The sequence below is a fragment of the Cydia pomonella genome, chromosome 17 (genome assembly GCF_033807575.1).
Source record: "Cydia pomonella isolate Wapato2018A chromosome 17, ilCydPomo1, whole genome shotgun sequence".
NCBI classification, from domain to species: domain Eukaryota; kingdom Metazoa; phylum Arthropoda; class Insecta; order Lepidoptera; family Tortricidae; genus Cydia; species Cydia pomonella.
This window is the reverse complement of record NC_084719.1, coordinates 4681450-4697459: the sequence shown is the minus strand read 5'-3', so window position 1 is coordinate 4697459 and position 16010 is coordinate 4681450. Positions and strand designations below refer to the sequence as shown.

General features: G+C 34.0%; 1 protein-coding gene across 1 annotated transcript in view; it reads left to right on the top strand.

Annotated features, from left to right (window-relative positions):
- Positions 1–1777: 1777 nt before the first annotated feature.
- Positions 1778–16010, top strand: part of LOC133526892 (integral membrane protein DGCR2/IDD-like) — an 83872-nt gene continuing 69639 nt past the window's right edge. Inside the window, exon 1 of the mRNA XM_061863736.1 lies at positions 1778–2117. Within this exon, the coding sequence (XP_061719720.1) occupies positions 2066–2117 (52 nt within the window). The 5' untranslated portion in view covers positions 1778–2065. The remainder of the gene's footprint in view (positions 2118–16010) is intronic.

Here is a 16010-nt window from a genome sequence, read left to right as displayed (position 1 = left end):
TCGGTCGTCAAATGAATGAATGAAATATTTTGTCATACATAGTTTTAGGTAGAGTTAGAATATACAGCGTGTTTTTATTGAATTCCGTATACTTCGAGGTATGTTTAAGTAAACTAAATGGCATAGGTAATTTAAAATAAAAACATATTTTTTTACTAACAAGTAATTAAATGTTGCATATAACGTGTTAATATCAAATATCAAACATTTATTCAGCAAATAGGCCACAGGGGCACTTTTACATGTCCATTTTTACAAACAATAAATTTAAAAAAAAACAATTACAAATATCGAACCTATGACATAATAAATACTTTATTAGAGATGTATACTGTCTCTAAATGTCAAATTACACAAAAAAAACTATGATAAAAAAATTAAACCATAAAATACTAAAATTCTTTAGAGATGTATAAGTCTCTAAGTGTCAGAGATAAAATATAAAAATATATATTAAATTATCCTTAGAGATGTAGAGGGTCGCCAAGGCTTGAATTCTTATATAAATAATTAAAAGACAAAAAAATTAAAACAGACAAGAACCGAATGAAGTGTCTCACGTTAATGTCACTCAAAAGTAAAGTTACATACTTTAACATAACCTGTACCCCGTGTAAGCTTAAACAGACCGGTCTCCACAAACAGCACCCGTTCACGAGTATGACGTGTATCTCAGCCATCTCGGTTACATTTAACTCAACTAAACAATTGAAAACTGACATAACAATGGCATTTTGAACATCGATCGTCCGAGATAGTAATTACGTTTAGTAGCAAATGTATAAACTCTAAACAGGTCCTAAGGCAGGTGTACACGCTCGTATGGGCCTTATGAGATAAAAATAAATTATTGATTATCTCTGAAATAGAGTTAATTATTAGAATACCAGTGTCTTTGAGAAAGTTATTTAATTTAAGCTCAGGAATGAACCCTTGAAATTAACGGAACTAAAAACACGGTATATATACAAAGTATGTACATTGATCGTATCACTAAAACTACTTTACCTTACATGTGAATTCGTATGTATCCCGCCCAGAATGAAGAGCTTTTCTAACCAGCCAAATTTATTCCAGATATAACGAATAAAACAACGTCTGCGTGAAATAAAGATGATAATGATGATTGATTAAACCTATTCTTTGTTTTTCTCCGGACCTCAACTTATTTCCATACCAAATTTCATCTAAATCGGTTGAGTGGTTTTGCGTGAAGAAGTAACAGGCAGACAGACAGAATTACTTTTGCATTTTATTATATTACCATACCAAACCACGAATTAAGGGCCCAATTCCAACAATGCTTATAAGATATCACGGCGATATGATACCGATCTATCAGTGTCACAAGTGACGTTTTTTGTTGAAGAAATGTCACTTATGACACTGACACATCGGTATCGTATCGTTGTGACATCTTATAAGCATTGTTCGAATTGGGCCGTAATATTGTACAATTATTGTCCTTTTCTCATGGATAAATACTAAATTTACTCTTCAACGTAAAAATAAACAGTCGGCCCGATGCGAAGAATGAGATACGATAACGATAAGTTCTGGTTTAGATGAGTTCTCATTTAGTTAGATTCGTTTGTATGTCGTATACTTAATTGACAGAAGCAGCTCGATTCGGACAACCAATGTCAATTTGAAGAAATATCGTAGAGAGATCTTCTGGGATCACAGCGGAATCGAAATAAACGTCAATTTTGATATGTCGTTTAATTATCGATCTTTTAAAGATCTTTCCAAGGTCTTAAACGTAAGAAACGCACGAAAGCACGTAGTTTACTTAAATGATATCCTGTACAGCTGCAGAGATAAAGTGCATAGACGTTTGTATGCAGCCCTTTCTCTGCAGCGGACCATACGTATTTTAAACCTACACCTATAAGATATTTATTGTATATAAGTTATCTAAGTTTTTCACTCAATTAGTTTTTAATTTTTCATGTTGGTAAGGAAGACGGACCCTAAACCCCGTACCCCGTAACCCAGTGTACGGTCGCAATGCCGCAGTCGGGGGCGCGGGGCAGTCTGCGGACGGCATGCCCACCGCTCAGACATGGCGGCCGCCACGCTCGCGTTCGCGTTGTTGCTGCTCGCTGCGTTTGCCGGTGAGTTTACGATTTTTTAAATTAAAAAAAAAGGATGTGGGTGCGTTCGGAAATTAGTGTAAACTACTAAGGTTTGGGTAGTGTTTGTGGAAGAGTTGTCAATTAAAACGTTTGTTTATAAAGATTAATATAAGGGAAAAGATTCGATCAACAAAAAACATATCTTTCTGTCAAAAAGAAAAATGATTCATATATATGAAAAATTCATAAGGATGGATCCTTTTTGCTAGGTTACGTCCAATTAATGTTATAATATTTATTATGCTGCTTGCTTTAAGAGTAGTAAAAGCTGTCGGTGAAATTAGAAAATATATGATTTTGAAAATAGTTGTGAGTGAGTGCGGAAATTGGTAGGTTAACAATTTTATGTAGATGATTTCGTGAAAGTCTATCATAACCTCCTGAGTTACAATTGGTTTGGATCCTTCTTTGATCAGAAAACTTAAATAAAATTATGATTAAGTACCGTAAAACCACCCAACTATAGTCCAATACTGCAACTATGGTCCACAAGTTCAAAAGGAAATTAAGTATATATACCAATGTTCCTTGTGGTTTACTCCTAGTTTTACCTTCCATTTATAAACATATTTTGCCTTAGAACTACAAAAATATAGTAAAATACACACCTGAACGACAAAAATTGAGTTTATTTGTGGACCATAGTTGGGAGCTTTGGACTATAGTTGGGTGGTTTTACGGTACATGCAAAATTTGTACGGAAGGCTATTAAATTTAAAATACACAATATACATTTTTAAAATAAATTGTTTTAATATTTATATGTTCCTATGAAGATAAATTAAAACAAAAATTGCATACACAATGAAAATAAAAAACTTGTTAATTATGACTACTGTACAGAGATAAAAACATACTTATTAAAGAGTATTGATCTAGTTAACAACATCAACACCAGAGCGTTTTCGAATATTTTGAGCGATTTGATTTCTTTGGGATATTGATGAGATCTCGATCGTTAATCCATTTATATGTATTAAGTAGGTATATAAACGTTTTAGCACATAAAATGGTAAGTATTTTTTTTTAATTTAAAAAAGGTTACTTTAAAAATAAAAATAAATTTAGGTTCAATGTTTGTTTTTGCGTCCAATTATGTGATATATCTTTTTCTTGAAAAATATTGTATCCTTACACCATAAATAAACTTTGAACATGATGAGACCCAGAAGCAGTTGTTTTGTTCTTGAATTTAGAACTCTTAGTCGCCCTATAAAAGTTCAAAATAGATTATGGAATATGTTAACGCTTTTGTAATAAGGCGAAAAATATAAACATATCAATAATATCATTGATATCGACAAAAATTTAGGACGTCAGGGGTTAAGATATGATTTACAAAAGTCAGGATATATTAATTCGACGACCGATCTGGCCCAGTGGGTAGTGACCCAGCCTATGAAGCCGATGGTCCCGGGTTCAAATCCTGATAAGGGCATTTATTCGTGTGATGAGCATCGATATTTGTTCCTGAGTCATGGGTGTTTCCTATGTATTTAAGTATTTATAAATATTTATATATTATATATATCGTTGTCTAAGTACCCTCAACACAAGCCTTATTGAGCTTACTGTGGGACTTAGTCAATTTGTGTAATAATGTCCTATAATATTTATTTATTTATGAAAGTGGAAGCGACTAAGAGGGAAGTGTATACCAGGTGATCAACTGATCATACATATAAAATGAGAAAACGTTTTTACATTTCTAAATATTTATCATTCTCCATGATTTTTAGTATGTTATTGACACAATGAAAAACTAGGTTTATAGGTTTTCCTTTTTTGCAAAATTTGCAAAATTAAAATAATAAATTATAGCGAATCCTATAACCCTTGCATATATGCTGAAGTGATCGACATCAAAATCAAAGTGATCTGTTAAGATTTAGTTAGTGGAAACCGTTCTTTCCCGAAATAGAATTTCGTAGAAGTACCGTTATTTCGTTAGGATCGCAAAGCAATTATTTCCTCGTCCTGACGTGACCTATATACGTATAGTCTTGCACAAATCTCCTTATTTAGGAGACAGTGCAGTCGACGCCAAATATATGTATACTATTTTATTCCATTGTAATGAGGCGACAAATGTATACATATTATTGAAAATGCTGATAATTGCCGCAGAGCGTAACCCGCGGTTCAAACTTTTTAATTTAAGGTTCTTGCTTGTTTTCATTGAAATCCAGGCCGATTCTGATTCAGCTATTTTTTATGACTTTTATATTGTTTTGACCTTCTGGAACCTCGAACTATCGGTACCTATATATGTTCCTCGGTCTTTTTTCGAGACCATGGGGAAAATGCTGTCCTCGAAACATAAGAGTTAATTTTAAAACTTAATTATATGATATTTACTCTCCCATAGAAAATATCAAGGTCAGAGCCAAAATATATGAAATATGAATGAAATAGCCAATTTTTTTCACGATTTCAGAGTTGGTCCCATAGTAAAAGTTGCCCAATATGACCTATATATGTGAATTATTATTCTTCTTCTTCCTCGTGTTGTCCCGGCATTTTGCCACGGCTCATGGGAGCCTGGGGTCCGCTTGACAACTAATCCCAAGATTTGGCGTAGGCACTAATTTTTACGAAAGCGACTGCCATGTGACCTTCCAACCCAGAGGGTAAACTAGGCCTCGTTAGGATTAGTCCGGTTTCCTCGCGATGTTTTCCTTCACCGAAAAGCGACTAGTAAATATCAAATGATATTTCGTACATAAGTTCCGAAAAACTCATTGGTACGAGCCGGGGTTTGAACCCGCGACCTCCGGATTGCAAGTCGCACGTCCTTACCGCTAGGCCACCAGCGCTTCCTATATTTGTGATTTGTGTTCCAATATATGTGAATTATTGCAGGTGACTAAATAAACAACACGTATACGCGACGAATTGCCGTTTTCGTAAATGATATCAAGAATACCCCAATTAAATATGATTTAACATTAATGAGCCTACTAGCCATACTGGTATCATCCACTATGGGGCTTTAAAGATAAAGTAAAGATTTTTTTTCCAAGTAGGCATATGAACGCGCTCACACAATGCGCTTATGAACGCCAAAATAATGCTCTAACCCTACACTTTCAACCCGAGAAGATTTAAATCCCTCCTAAATCGTAGGAGGGTATCCCAATATGGGACCGGCAAGAAACTCTGCGGGACACATCTTTTCAAAACATTACATCTTATAACTGACATGCATTAAATGAAAAAAATACAATTTAAATTAATATGGATTAAATAAACTTAAATATAAATTTAAATGCAGAGTTCAATTATACTCACAAAACTGAGCTTTTATTATGGCACCAATTTATTATTATTATCTCTCTTTCTTCATTAAAATCTTAGGTTAGACTATTTATAATATTATTATTATTATTATTTATTTATTCATAAAACAATTTTTACATTGTTTGAATTATATTTATTATAAAATTACTTAAAACTATACGAACAAAAACAACAAACATGCAACTAATATTAAAAAATATATATAGTATGAAATATATAAAAAAATTAAGACATAAAAACACTAAAACGAATAAAATGGGAAATTAAATTACAAAAATAAATGTAGGATTTCAAATTGTAAATTTGGAATATAATTATAATTTTATATATTAATATTTAGTTCATTCACAAATAATATCACTTCTCTAGCAAGAAAACCAGCAATCCCGAAATCGCAAAAGAAAAATGCTGGCCTTGGTCAGCCAAAATGTGTGAGACAATTTTTTTTCGCGATTCCTGCATTGATCCCATTATAGAATTATATTAGTTTAGCGAGTAGAATTGAATCCTGCATTTAAACTATTTAAAGCTTAGGAATGAAAAAGGAGAAATTCAAATGTATTTTTCGAGAATTTTACCAAATTTCGTTTTTTTCGGTTTTTTCCTGTTTTATTCAGAAAAATTAAATCCGTCATACACAATTCCACTGATGATTGATGACACTGTCAAATATATATATATATATATATATATATATATATTAATGCCAGAAATTAACACTAGACACACTAACATTAGACTGCAACCTTAACGGTCCTGTTTAAATTCCCTATTAAATTCATATGGAAAAATATATAATTTAAAAAAAACTTGTTTGTATTGTAATTGTAACTGATACTTGCATTGTTTTTTTAAAGAGACCTGAAAAAAACGAGTCGTTTGTAAATTTCCCCGTATTTTTCCGGATTTTTTTCAACGCTATTAAAGCCCCATAGTGAACGGCACATTGTATGATTACGTGTGTACTCTGTACACAATATAATGGCTGCAACATGAAAGTGAAGCCAATGTCACCGCTAACTGTTTTGCGGCACGCTCGGCCTTAACCACTACATTCCAATTGTTTTACAGTTCAATATTGACCTGAAACCGGCGTAGGCATGAATTTAGACGTGGAAAAAATACTGCTTTGGGTGAGACTTGAACTCGCGGCCTATGGATCAATACTACAACTACCAAGACGTCATGCATAGCCAGCAAATTTTCTTATCATAATGGGTCTTGTTGACTCAGTTGGCAGAGCGCTGGAGTATCGATCCAGAGGCCGTGAGTTCAAGTCTCACCGAAGGCAGTAATTTTTTAAACTTATAAATTTATTCTAAGCTTAATAGCATCATTCGCAGACGTTTCAGCTTGGTTAAAATTAATCAAGTACTTAGGCATGTTTCCTGTATCCAAAAATGTTACACCATGAAATAAATAAACCACCAGATGATTATAAGAAAAACGGCCAAGTTATTTCTACTCAAAATCACGAGGTATTTTTATTCTAATAGGAGAAAACAAAGAAAAAAAGAAAGAAAGTGTCCCTATCCCTAAATCAGGGGGTCACCAATTAGTTTCTTCAGGGGTCCGGTTTTTCAAATAAAATGACCATCCGGGTCCGTTTCTCCGTGAGTTTATTAAATAAGCAAAAAAATAAAATAGGACTGCGCTCCGCCATTTGGTGATCCCTGCCCTAGATTTTTATTTTTATTTCGTTAATATTATTCATATATTGTATTATTTGTATGTTGGTAACGCAATGAAAGTAATAAAACATGTGTAAACATTTTGGGATAGTTTTTGCGGCACGCTCGGCCTTAACCACTGCATTCTATTTGTTTTACAATTCAATAACTGACTTCTAACCGATGTCACTCGATATAGTTCAAATTGTTTGTGGTGTTCAGTTATTTCAAGTCATAGTCATAACACACAGAAGCGGTCGTGGCCTAGTGGATATGACGTCCGACTTTCAATCCGGAGGTCGCGGGTTCAAATTCTGGCTCGTACCAATGAGTTTTTTGATTTGATATTCATCACTAGCTATTCGGTGAAGGAAAACATCGTGAGGAAACCTGCATACATCCGCGAAGAAATTCAAAGGAGTATGTGAAGTCTCCAACCCGCATTGGGCCAGCGTGGGGACTATAGCCCAAGCCCTCTCGAACATGAAGGAGGCCTGTGCCCAGCAGCGGGACGTATATAGGCTGAATTATTATTATTATTCCTCTTTAGTCATTGAATATCTTAGATTATTATTATAAAAACATAGAATATGAATGATATTCGAAGGATTTCATTTAATTCTCGTGTATTTGCTGCGCCAATACGTGTTCGTGTACACACAAGTTCGAGCAAAATGCACGATAACTGTGTGACATGATGTAGATGTCGTTCATTCTGATGTCAGTGTACAATCGAATTGGCCTGTAAGTTCAATTCCTAATAAATTGAGAAAAACGGTTATTAATGTAGGTATGGCTTTAAATGTTAACTTATTCTTTTTATTTATTTATTTAATATATTTAATATGCTTTCTTGCTTTGTGTTACATTGTATAATTTGTAATAATTCAAACACTTTTTTAACATCATTCCAATTTTCATTGCCATGCTCCGTTCCCAACCAAATAAAGTAGCATTATCTTTGTTTTACTGGTCTCAAACCAGCGAAATTCATCCTTATTTACTATAATACAAAGTTCGAATAGGAATATTTTGTATGGTACGCCGTGGACCTTATGGTTTAAGTCAAAAACAACATTATATTAAACTTGTAAAAAGTACAAATTGTATTTGTATTGTATTGTTTTTTTCATTGCGATTGACATCTGCATAAGTGCATATTCACTTAATTTATAGATAGCTGTGTGGGCCAACAAAAAGACTCATTTATTCGATTTGCAAGACCGAAGTGATCCCATTGGAGCTCCGTCAACAAAGTTTTGTATGGAGCTCTAAAATGGATAAAATAAAAATATTAACATTTTTATTTTAAAAAGTATCTACAGTAAGTATAATATGTATTCAACATAAAAGAAATTAACACATTACGAACGGTTCACAATTTAAAAAATAACGAATGTAACGTTGTTTGCTTTCATTTTATGGGAGCTTGTTTCATAAAACGTAATTCATTATTTTCAACTCAGCCGGCCGACGTTGTGAGTGTGTTTGTGATAAAATATGAGAACGTTAATTAAATTGAAAGCCTGTGTTGTGTTATTGTCCACATAAGTTTAATGGTGTGGTCGACTTCACATTAGGGCCTGTTATCACATCGATTAATGCTTATTGCTACTAACGATATACTTAAGATATTTACGATGTTAAACATTTGCTAAAACAAGAGTTCAAATAATATTCATCAATATTATATTTATAGTATGTATATGTATATATGGGTGTATAGTTTATAACTATATTCTTTTGCTTTTCTTTTTAATTCTTTGACTTTTTCTTTCTCACAGAAACCAATTGTAAGTGTCTCTGTTTGGCCCTATGGTTGACTGGTAAAGAATTCAATTTGCCATTAAGTCCGCCATTTGTACATTGTTGTATATATTTTGTGTTTATTCGCAAGTAATAATAAATATTTCATAAATATTACAGGGTCATCTTACACAAATTGATTAAGTCCCACGGTAAGCCAAGAAGGCGTTGTAGGTACTCAGACAACGATTTATACTCGTATAATATACAAATACTTAAATACATAGACAACATCCATGACTCAGGAACAAATATTATTTATTGATTTAAACTTTATTGCACAAAATATATAACAGGCCAAACAGAGACACTTACAATTGGTGCAGTGAGAAGTCTAAGAGCACTAAAAGTCAAAGAATTAAAAATAAAAGCAAAATAATATAGTTATAAACTCTACACATATATATACATATACATACACATACATACTATAAATATAATATTGATGAATATTATTTGAACTCTTGTCTTAGCAAATGCTTAACATCGTAAATATCTTTTAATTACCTTTTTATTTTGCATGCACCTATAAGCGTGAGCAATCTTCAAGGTCGGATCAAAACCACATAAAATATTAAATCTGAATCGAGCCCAAGGTCAATTTTATAAAAACACACATCCCAAATAACGAGCCTGGCAGAACGCTCAAGAAAATTTTATTTTCTTCCACAAAACCCTTGTTATTTTCATTCATTTACTTCATTCATTTACTCAACATATTCAAGCGGCGTACTTTTCCTAATTTAAAATACAAATAACCTTGTTACATTGTTGAAATGTGTCTCAAAAGGGTTCTTTTTTATATAGGAGGCAAACGAGCAGACGGTTTGCCTAATGGTAAGCGATTAACGCCGTCTATGAACAACCGCAACACCAGAGGACTTTAAAATGGAGTACGCTCATTTCTCGAAAGTTTGAAGGTCGTATCGGCCTAGAAATACAGCAGGCGACGGTTCATTGCATTCAGTACCCCTAGTGTAAATAAATTCGATTTTGAAACGTGACGTACGCGTTTGCGTTTAGTCTCATTTTGTATTGGATTTAGAAAAAGCGCGCCAAGCGGGACGTTTTGGAAACTCAAAATCCTATACAAAATGAGACTTAACGCAAACGCGTTCGTTACGTTATGATGTCGAACAAATTTACACTAGGGGTACTGTTGTTCTATCTATATAAGTGTGGATAAACGTATTATCTATGAAATTTTAATTTGTAAGGAATGTGAACTCTAATTTGTGAGGAAATATGTTTTGTTTCAGTTACATGATGTTATAATATGTTAAATAAGAAAATTATTCCTTAACATTTTATGTCAACATACTTTTGTAATAATTTACCGATATGGTATTATTAAATTATTCTGTGTTTTCACAAAATATTAATATATAAAATTCGTGTAAATATTGAAAAGATCAGAGAGGAGGCATCAGGTGCAGATCCCCGAAACGATGTATTAAGGTACTCGCAGCGCTTATCAAAAAAATGTACACCTTTTTTTCTTGACACGTTCTCAATTTTTTTTTATTTAATAAAAAAATACACAGCCTTACAGCGAGCTAATACACTGTGACAATTATTTTACGGCCCGATTCGAAGAATGAGATACGATAACGATAAGGTCTGGTTTAGATAAGTTCTCATTTAGATATCTTTTGTATGTCGTATAATTGACAGAAGCAGCTCGATTCGGGCAACCAATGTCACTTTGACGTTAGAAATATCGTAGATAGATCTTATATCAAATTTGACATGTCGTTAAGTTATTGATCTTTTAAAGATCTTTCCAAGATAGAAGAAAAATAAATTCTCATTCTCAAAATTCTCTGGCTCCCTTTTCTGAACTTAAAACACTATAACAATAACAAAAAACTTTTTATAGAAAAGTGTTACATTAATGAATAGTAAACAAGATATAAAAACTTCTTGCCGGCTTTTTTCACCTACAAACAAAGGTTCAAACCTCTACACGTCACAGTTGTTAGCGTAGAGGGTCTACGAAAACCGTACCCGGAATTGCTACGAGCACCGCTACGTAAATTTGCTACGCTGTCGTAGCACATTGTGCAATGACGGATAGGCCACCCAACTCACCAAAGACATGATGATCCGATTTTTTTTTTAAATACGTCAAATATTAGGCCTATATACAATGTGGATCGGATAAGTTAGTATCAAAAGTGACGTTGCTTCAAATAAAAACGTCACTTTATTAAGTTGTAAAAGTGTTTTATAATCACTGCTCAAAATGACCTCATGTTAATGATAAAAAGCAACACAAGATATATTATCTCTTATTCCATCTGTTCCAAGCCTCATTATTTTCCAAAAAACACCTCATTCATCAAGAAACTAATTTGCAACGTTTTCTTTCAAACATTAACCATTCAAAACTGAGCTCTATTACTTGTTGACAAGGTTCAAGTATGTATTGTTATCGTTAACAATTCTTTGTTAGCCAATTACTTATGCGAGATATCGAACCGTGGCAGGATGCCAAATGGGGCAGTCCTTGCTCGTTCGTGAAAAAAACTTCTCTGCGGTGGAACAGAAACTAGTACAACTAGCCCCTCAGATCATTTTTTTTAATTCAGAAACCAAACAGTCATATAAACACATTAAATAGGCAATACAAAAGATGTACTTCAAGAAAAGAACAAGGTAATAAAGAGACCTGGAGGTTCATAATTATATATAATGTTAACTGAAATAAGTACTTATATGTACAAGTATATATTAGACAGAGATATAGGCAAATTCTAATGGCCCGATTCTAAATTTAAGATATGTCAAATATAAAATACGTCAGTGTCAAAAGTGACGTTTCTTTAAACAAAAACGTTACTTTTGACACTGACATATCCAAACTAGACATCTGGTTCGAGCGCCATCTTAATAGTCACGACTCGTGATTAATTCCTTTGTTTTTTCTCATTAATATTGTTTAAAGTGTAATATCGATTATGTCGTTAGCTTATTATACCGTTAACTAATGTGGCAGTGTCTAGTGAATGGAGAATTGATCTTGAAACGCGTTTAACCATTTTAGAGTCAACGGCCGGTAGCCCACGTGCTCAAATATCAAATATCAAACATTTACTTATTCAGCAAATAGGCCACAGGGGCACTTTTACATGTCCATTTTACAAACAATAAAAATTACAAAAAACAATTACAAATATGGAATCGATGAAATAATAAATACTTTATTAGAGATGTATACTGTCTCTAAATGTCAAATTACACAAAAAAAAAACCAACAATACTAAAATTATTTAGAACTAGCTACTTGTAAAGTCCAGCTATCGCTGTACAAGTGCTGATAATATCACCGTACTGTCTTGTACTAACCGTACAATTTTAGTCGTATGTAAAGCTCCTAATACCTTGATATGTATGTCTAATTCACTCTGTCTTAGGGTGATAAAAAGTACCTTAACCAAAACTTAAAAGTTTTTATGTAAGGTGATTGCGTCCAGATCCGTCTGCGGGAAATCCCGTATACGATCGTTTTTTTTTTCTAAACAATGGTAACGGTGGTACGGTCACGTCTGAAAATATCGATACGAAAAAAGTGCCAAAAATACACGACTTTATTGCCCATATATTAAAGCACTTTTTTCTTATCGTTATTTTCAGACGTGACTGTACACGAATGATAACTTCATTGTCAAAGCAGCGATCGCTTTTAGTTTCAGCAGTCAAAAGCAGATGGACTCTATTTCTACGTTTGAAATACAAAGAAAGGAACGCTCGAGTACGGTATTACTCACAGCCGGATTTGGCTGCATTGATCTTATTGTTACTTTTTGTGATTCTTATACCAAATGACCCGTTTTTTTTCACTCATCTATGTATGGTATACTCGTACTGGTCGGTCTATAACTAAAGGGTAGCTTTGTGAACATCGTTTCGTTAACTACGACACAGAGGTAAAGACAAACCGAAATAGGTCAACGCAGCTGTTTCTTATGAACGTCACAAAGTTTGGGAAGCGTTGTTGGCTGTTTTGTTTTCCCTGTTCACGCACAAAAGCCTTCATACCTAGGCTTTTGTGCGTGATGTGACAAATGATATTGCTAGATGATAAAAGTTTTTGTAGCTCGGGAAGAATCCACTTTAGGACATCAATTTACTATAATTATTTAAATTTACATTACTGTACCATAAGTTACAAATTAAAAAATAATGAGAAGCAGCTAAAGTAACCATTATGGTAATGAAGGTGGAGGTAAGGAATGGAATCTCCATGTACAAAAAAGTGTCATCAAAAAACCTTCAATAGGTGGCGCTACAATACCTAGAATACTTGAAATAAAAATCAAATCATAGACAGGGCACTTCACTCTGTTAATAACGCCTAGGTTCTTAGTCACTCTAGTGCTGCTCCGGAGAGATCTGGAACTATTATTTATAGCTTTCAGCTGGACACTTTTGCAACAGTTTCACTATAATAGATTTCATTCCTTTAAATTCCACACTCCATACATTCTGGGCTTAGAAACCGAAAAAATATACTTAAATATACTGTTAGCGGACTGAAAAATACGAAAATATATATTCAAGAATTGCAATGGGTAGTTTTAACTTGGAATATATACTGTTACAAATTCATACAATAATCACATATTATTTTAAAATAACAAACATCCAATGTCACTTGACATCATTTTGATTTTCATCGCACTTTTGATATTATTGGGAAAGCAATTTTGTACAGTCAAGTGTAAAAATATGTGTGTACACATCTTACTCAAAAATATGTCCCATAGCATCTTATTCCAGTGTAATAAGAGCGTAGTACCATATTTATGAGACGATTCTCTCGATACATATTTTTGCAGCTGACTGTACAGCCAGGGACTTTAATGATTGAGCCATTTAGAGTTCAAGCTAATTTCGTTGTCAATACTAACCCTAACAACAATTAATGTCCTTGACTGTACAATTGTACATAATAGATCTGGTTCCATCATTGCGTCAAAGCTAACGGACGGACTTTGATGAATAAGTTATCAATCGGTTCGTTTTTTGTCCTAGATGACAAACTGACTGCCAAAAATAGAGAAATGCTACACGAACTAACTACTTACGGCCCGATTCGAAGAATGAAATACGATAACGATAAGTTCTGGTTTAGATATCGTTTGTATGTCGTATAACTGACAGAAGCAGCTCGATTCGGGTAACCAATGTCACTTTGACGTTAGAAATATCGTAGATAGATCTTATTGGGATCACAGCGAAATCGAAACAAACGTCAATTTTGACATGTCGTTTAGTTATCGATCTTTTAAAGATCTTTCCAAGATCTTAAACGTGTCTTAATCATTTTTCGAATCGGGTCGTTAGTAGTCGTGTAGAAGTTTTCAAACTCTTTACTGTTTGACGAAAATGTACACTAGCCAAATGAGAAAACTAACGCCGCCTATCCACTGAGGTGGCTTCCCACCTCACTCAGGAGATGAGGGGTGACACGCGGGAATCAACCAATAGCATTGGTTGTCCAGCGGCGAAGAGAAGAGGATTACTACCCATAGCTATTGGTTAAAAACGCTGGTGGCCTAGCGGTCAGAGCGTGCGACTTGCAATCCGAAGGTCGCGGGTTCAAACCCAAGCTCGTACCAATGAGTTTTCCGGTACTTATGTACGAAATATCATTATTGATATTTACCAATCGCTTTTCGGTGAAGGAAAACATCGTGAGGAAACCGGACTAATTTCCAATAAGGCCTTATTTACCCTCGGTGTTGGAAAGTCAGATGGAAGTCACTTTCGTAAAATTAGGGTCTACGTCAATTCTTGATTAGTTGCCAAGCGGACTCCAGGCTCCCATGAGCCGTGGCAAAATGTCGGGACAACGCGAGAATGATTCTATTGGTTTATTCCCGCGCGTTTCCTCATCTCTACTGATCTCCACCTCATTCAAAATGCAGCCTAACTATTATACTAGATACGAGTACATGTTAGAGATTTTTGATAAGATTTCTTGTTGATTTTTAAAAATAAACTGAAAAATATTTTGTTACTCATGGCTTGTTACACCACTGAAGAATTTTTTGAGAAAATTAAATTACTCAATGAACTAGGTATATCATTGACCCACTCACATAAATAACTGCCTATTGCATAATAATTGTACCTATTTGGTCATCGAACCATTATTTTAATGAATTATTTAAATTATTTTTAGTTTTTTTTTTTATTTATACCTAGGTTAAGAAAAAATGACATGTAAAATGTTGAGTTTTACCAATAAATTTCTGGTTCTGATCTGTTTCTGATTGAAATTATTACATATTATGCATATGATACGATTGTAAAAATATATACCCCAAAATTTTTGTAAGAAAGTAGGTATAAAAATCGACTTCCAAACGCAAATATTACCACCTAAGGTTCACCAAAAAGCTACAAAAGCATTCCGCTTTGAATCCTGTCAAGATATTATAAAATACGGCTTAATGTTCAACTTAATGGCTGTTTATTCTCACCCCGAGCCCGATTCGGATTTAAAAACTTGTTACAATTACGATCTTATTTTGGCACAACCTTGAATATCGCTCACACTGATTTATGCATGCGAAATCAAGTGAAAGTTGTACGCGACGCGCTAATCACCAAGACGATGGTCAAGGTCATGTCAAAAGCGTAACAATTTTTGAAATCAGAATCGATCGAGTTAATGAAATACGATAATCGCTTGCTTTTCAACCTTTACTTGAGGCACATCGGAATCTTTAATCGTTAATGCCAAACGAAACTTAATAGGTGTACCGTTTCACTAAAAGGGTGGTAACAAGTTAAGTACAATTATTATTACAAAGTAAATAGCGGCGGCGCGCGCCTGAGCAGAGAGTTCGCTCAGTACAAAGTGCCATTTTCGCCGCAGGCACACAGACGTGACATTTACGCACACAGACGTTACAATTACAGCCTAGCTGGTAGCCTAGCGGGAAGAGCGTGCGACTTGCAATCCGGAGGTCGCGGGTTCAAACCCCGGCTCGTACCAATGAGTTTTTCGGAACTTATGTACGAAATAACATTTGATATTTACCAGTCGCTTTTCGGTGAAGGAAAACATCGTGAGGAAACCGGA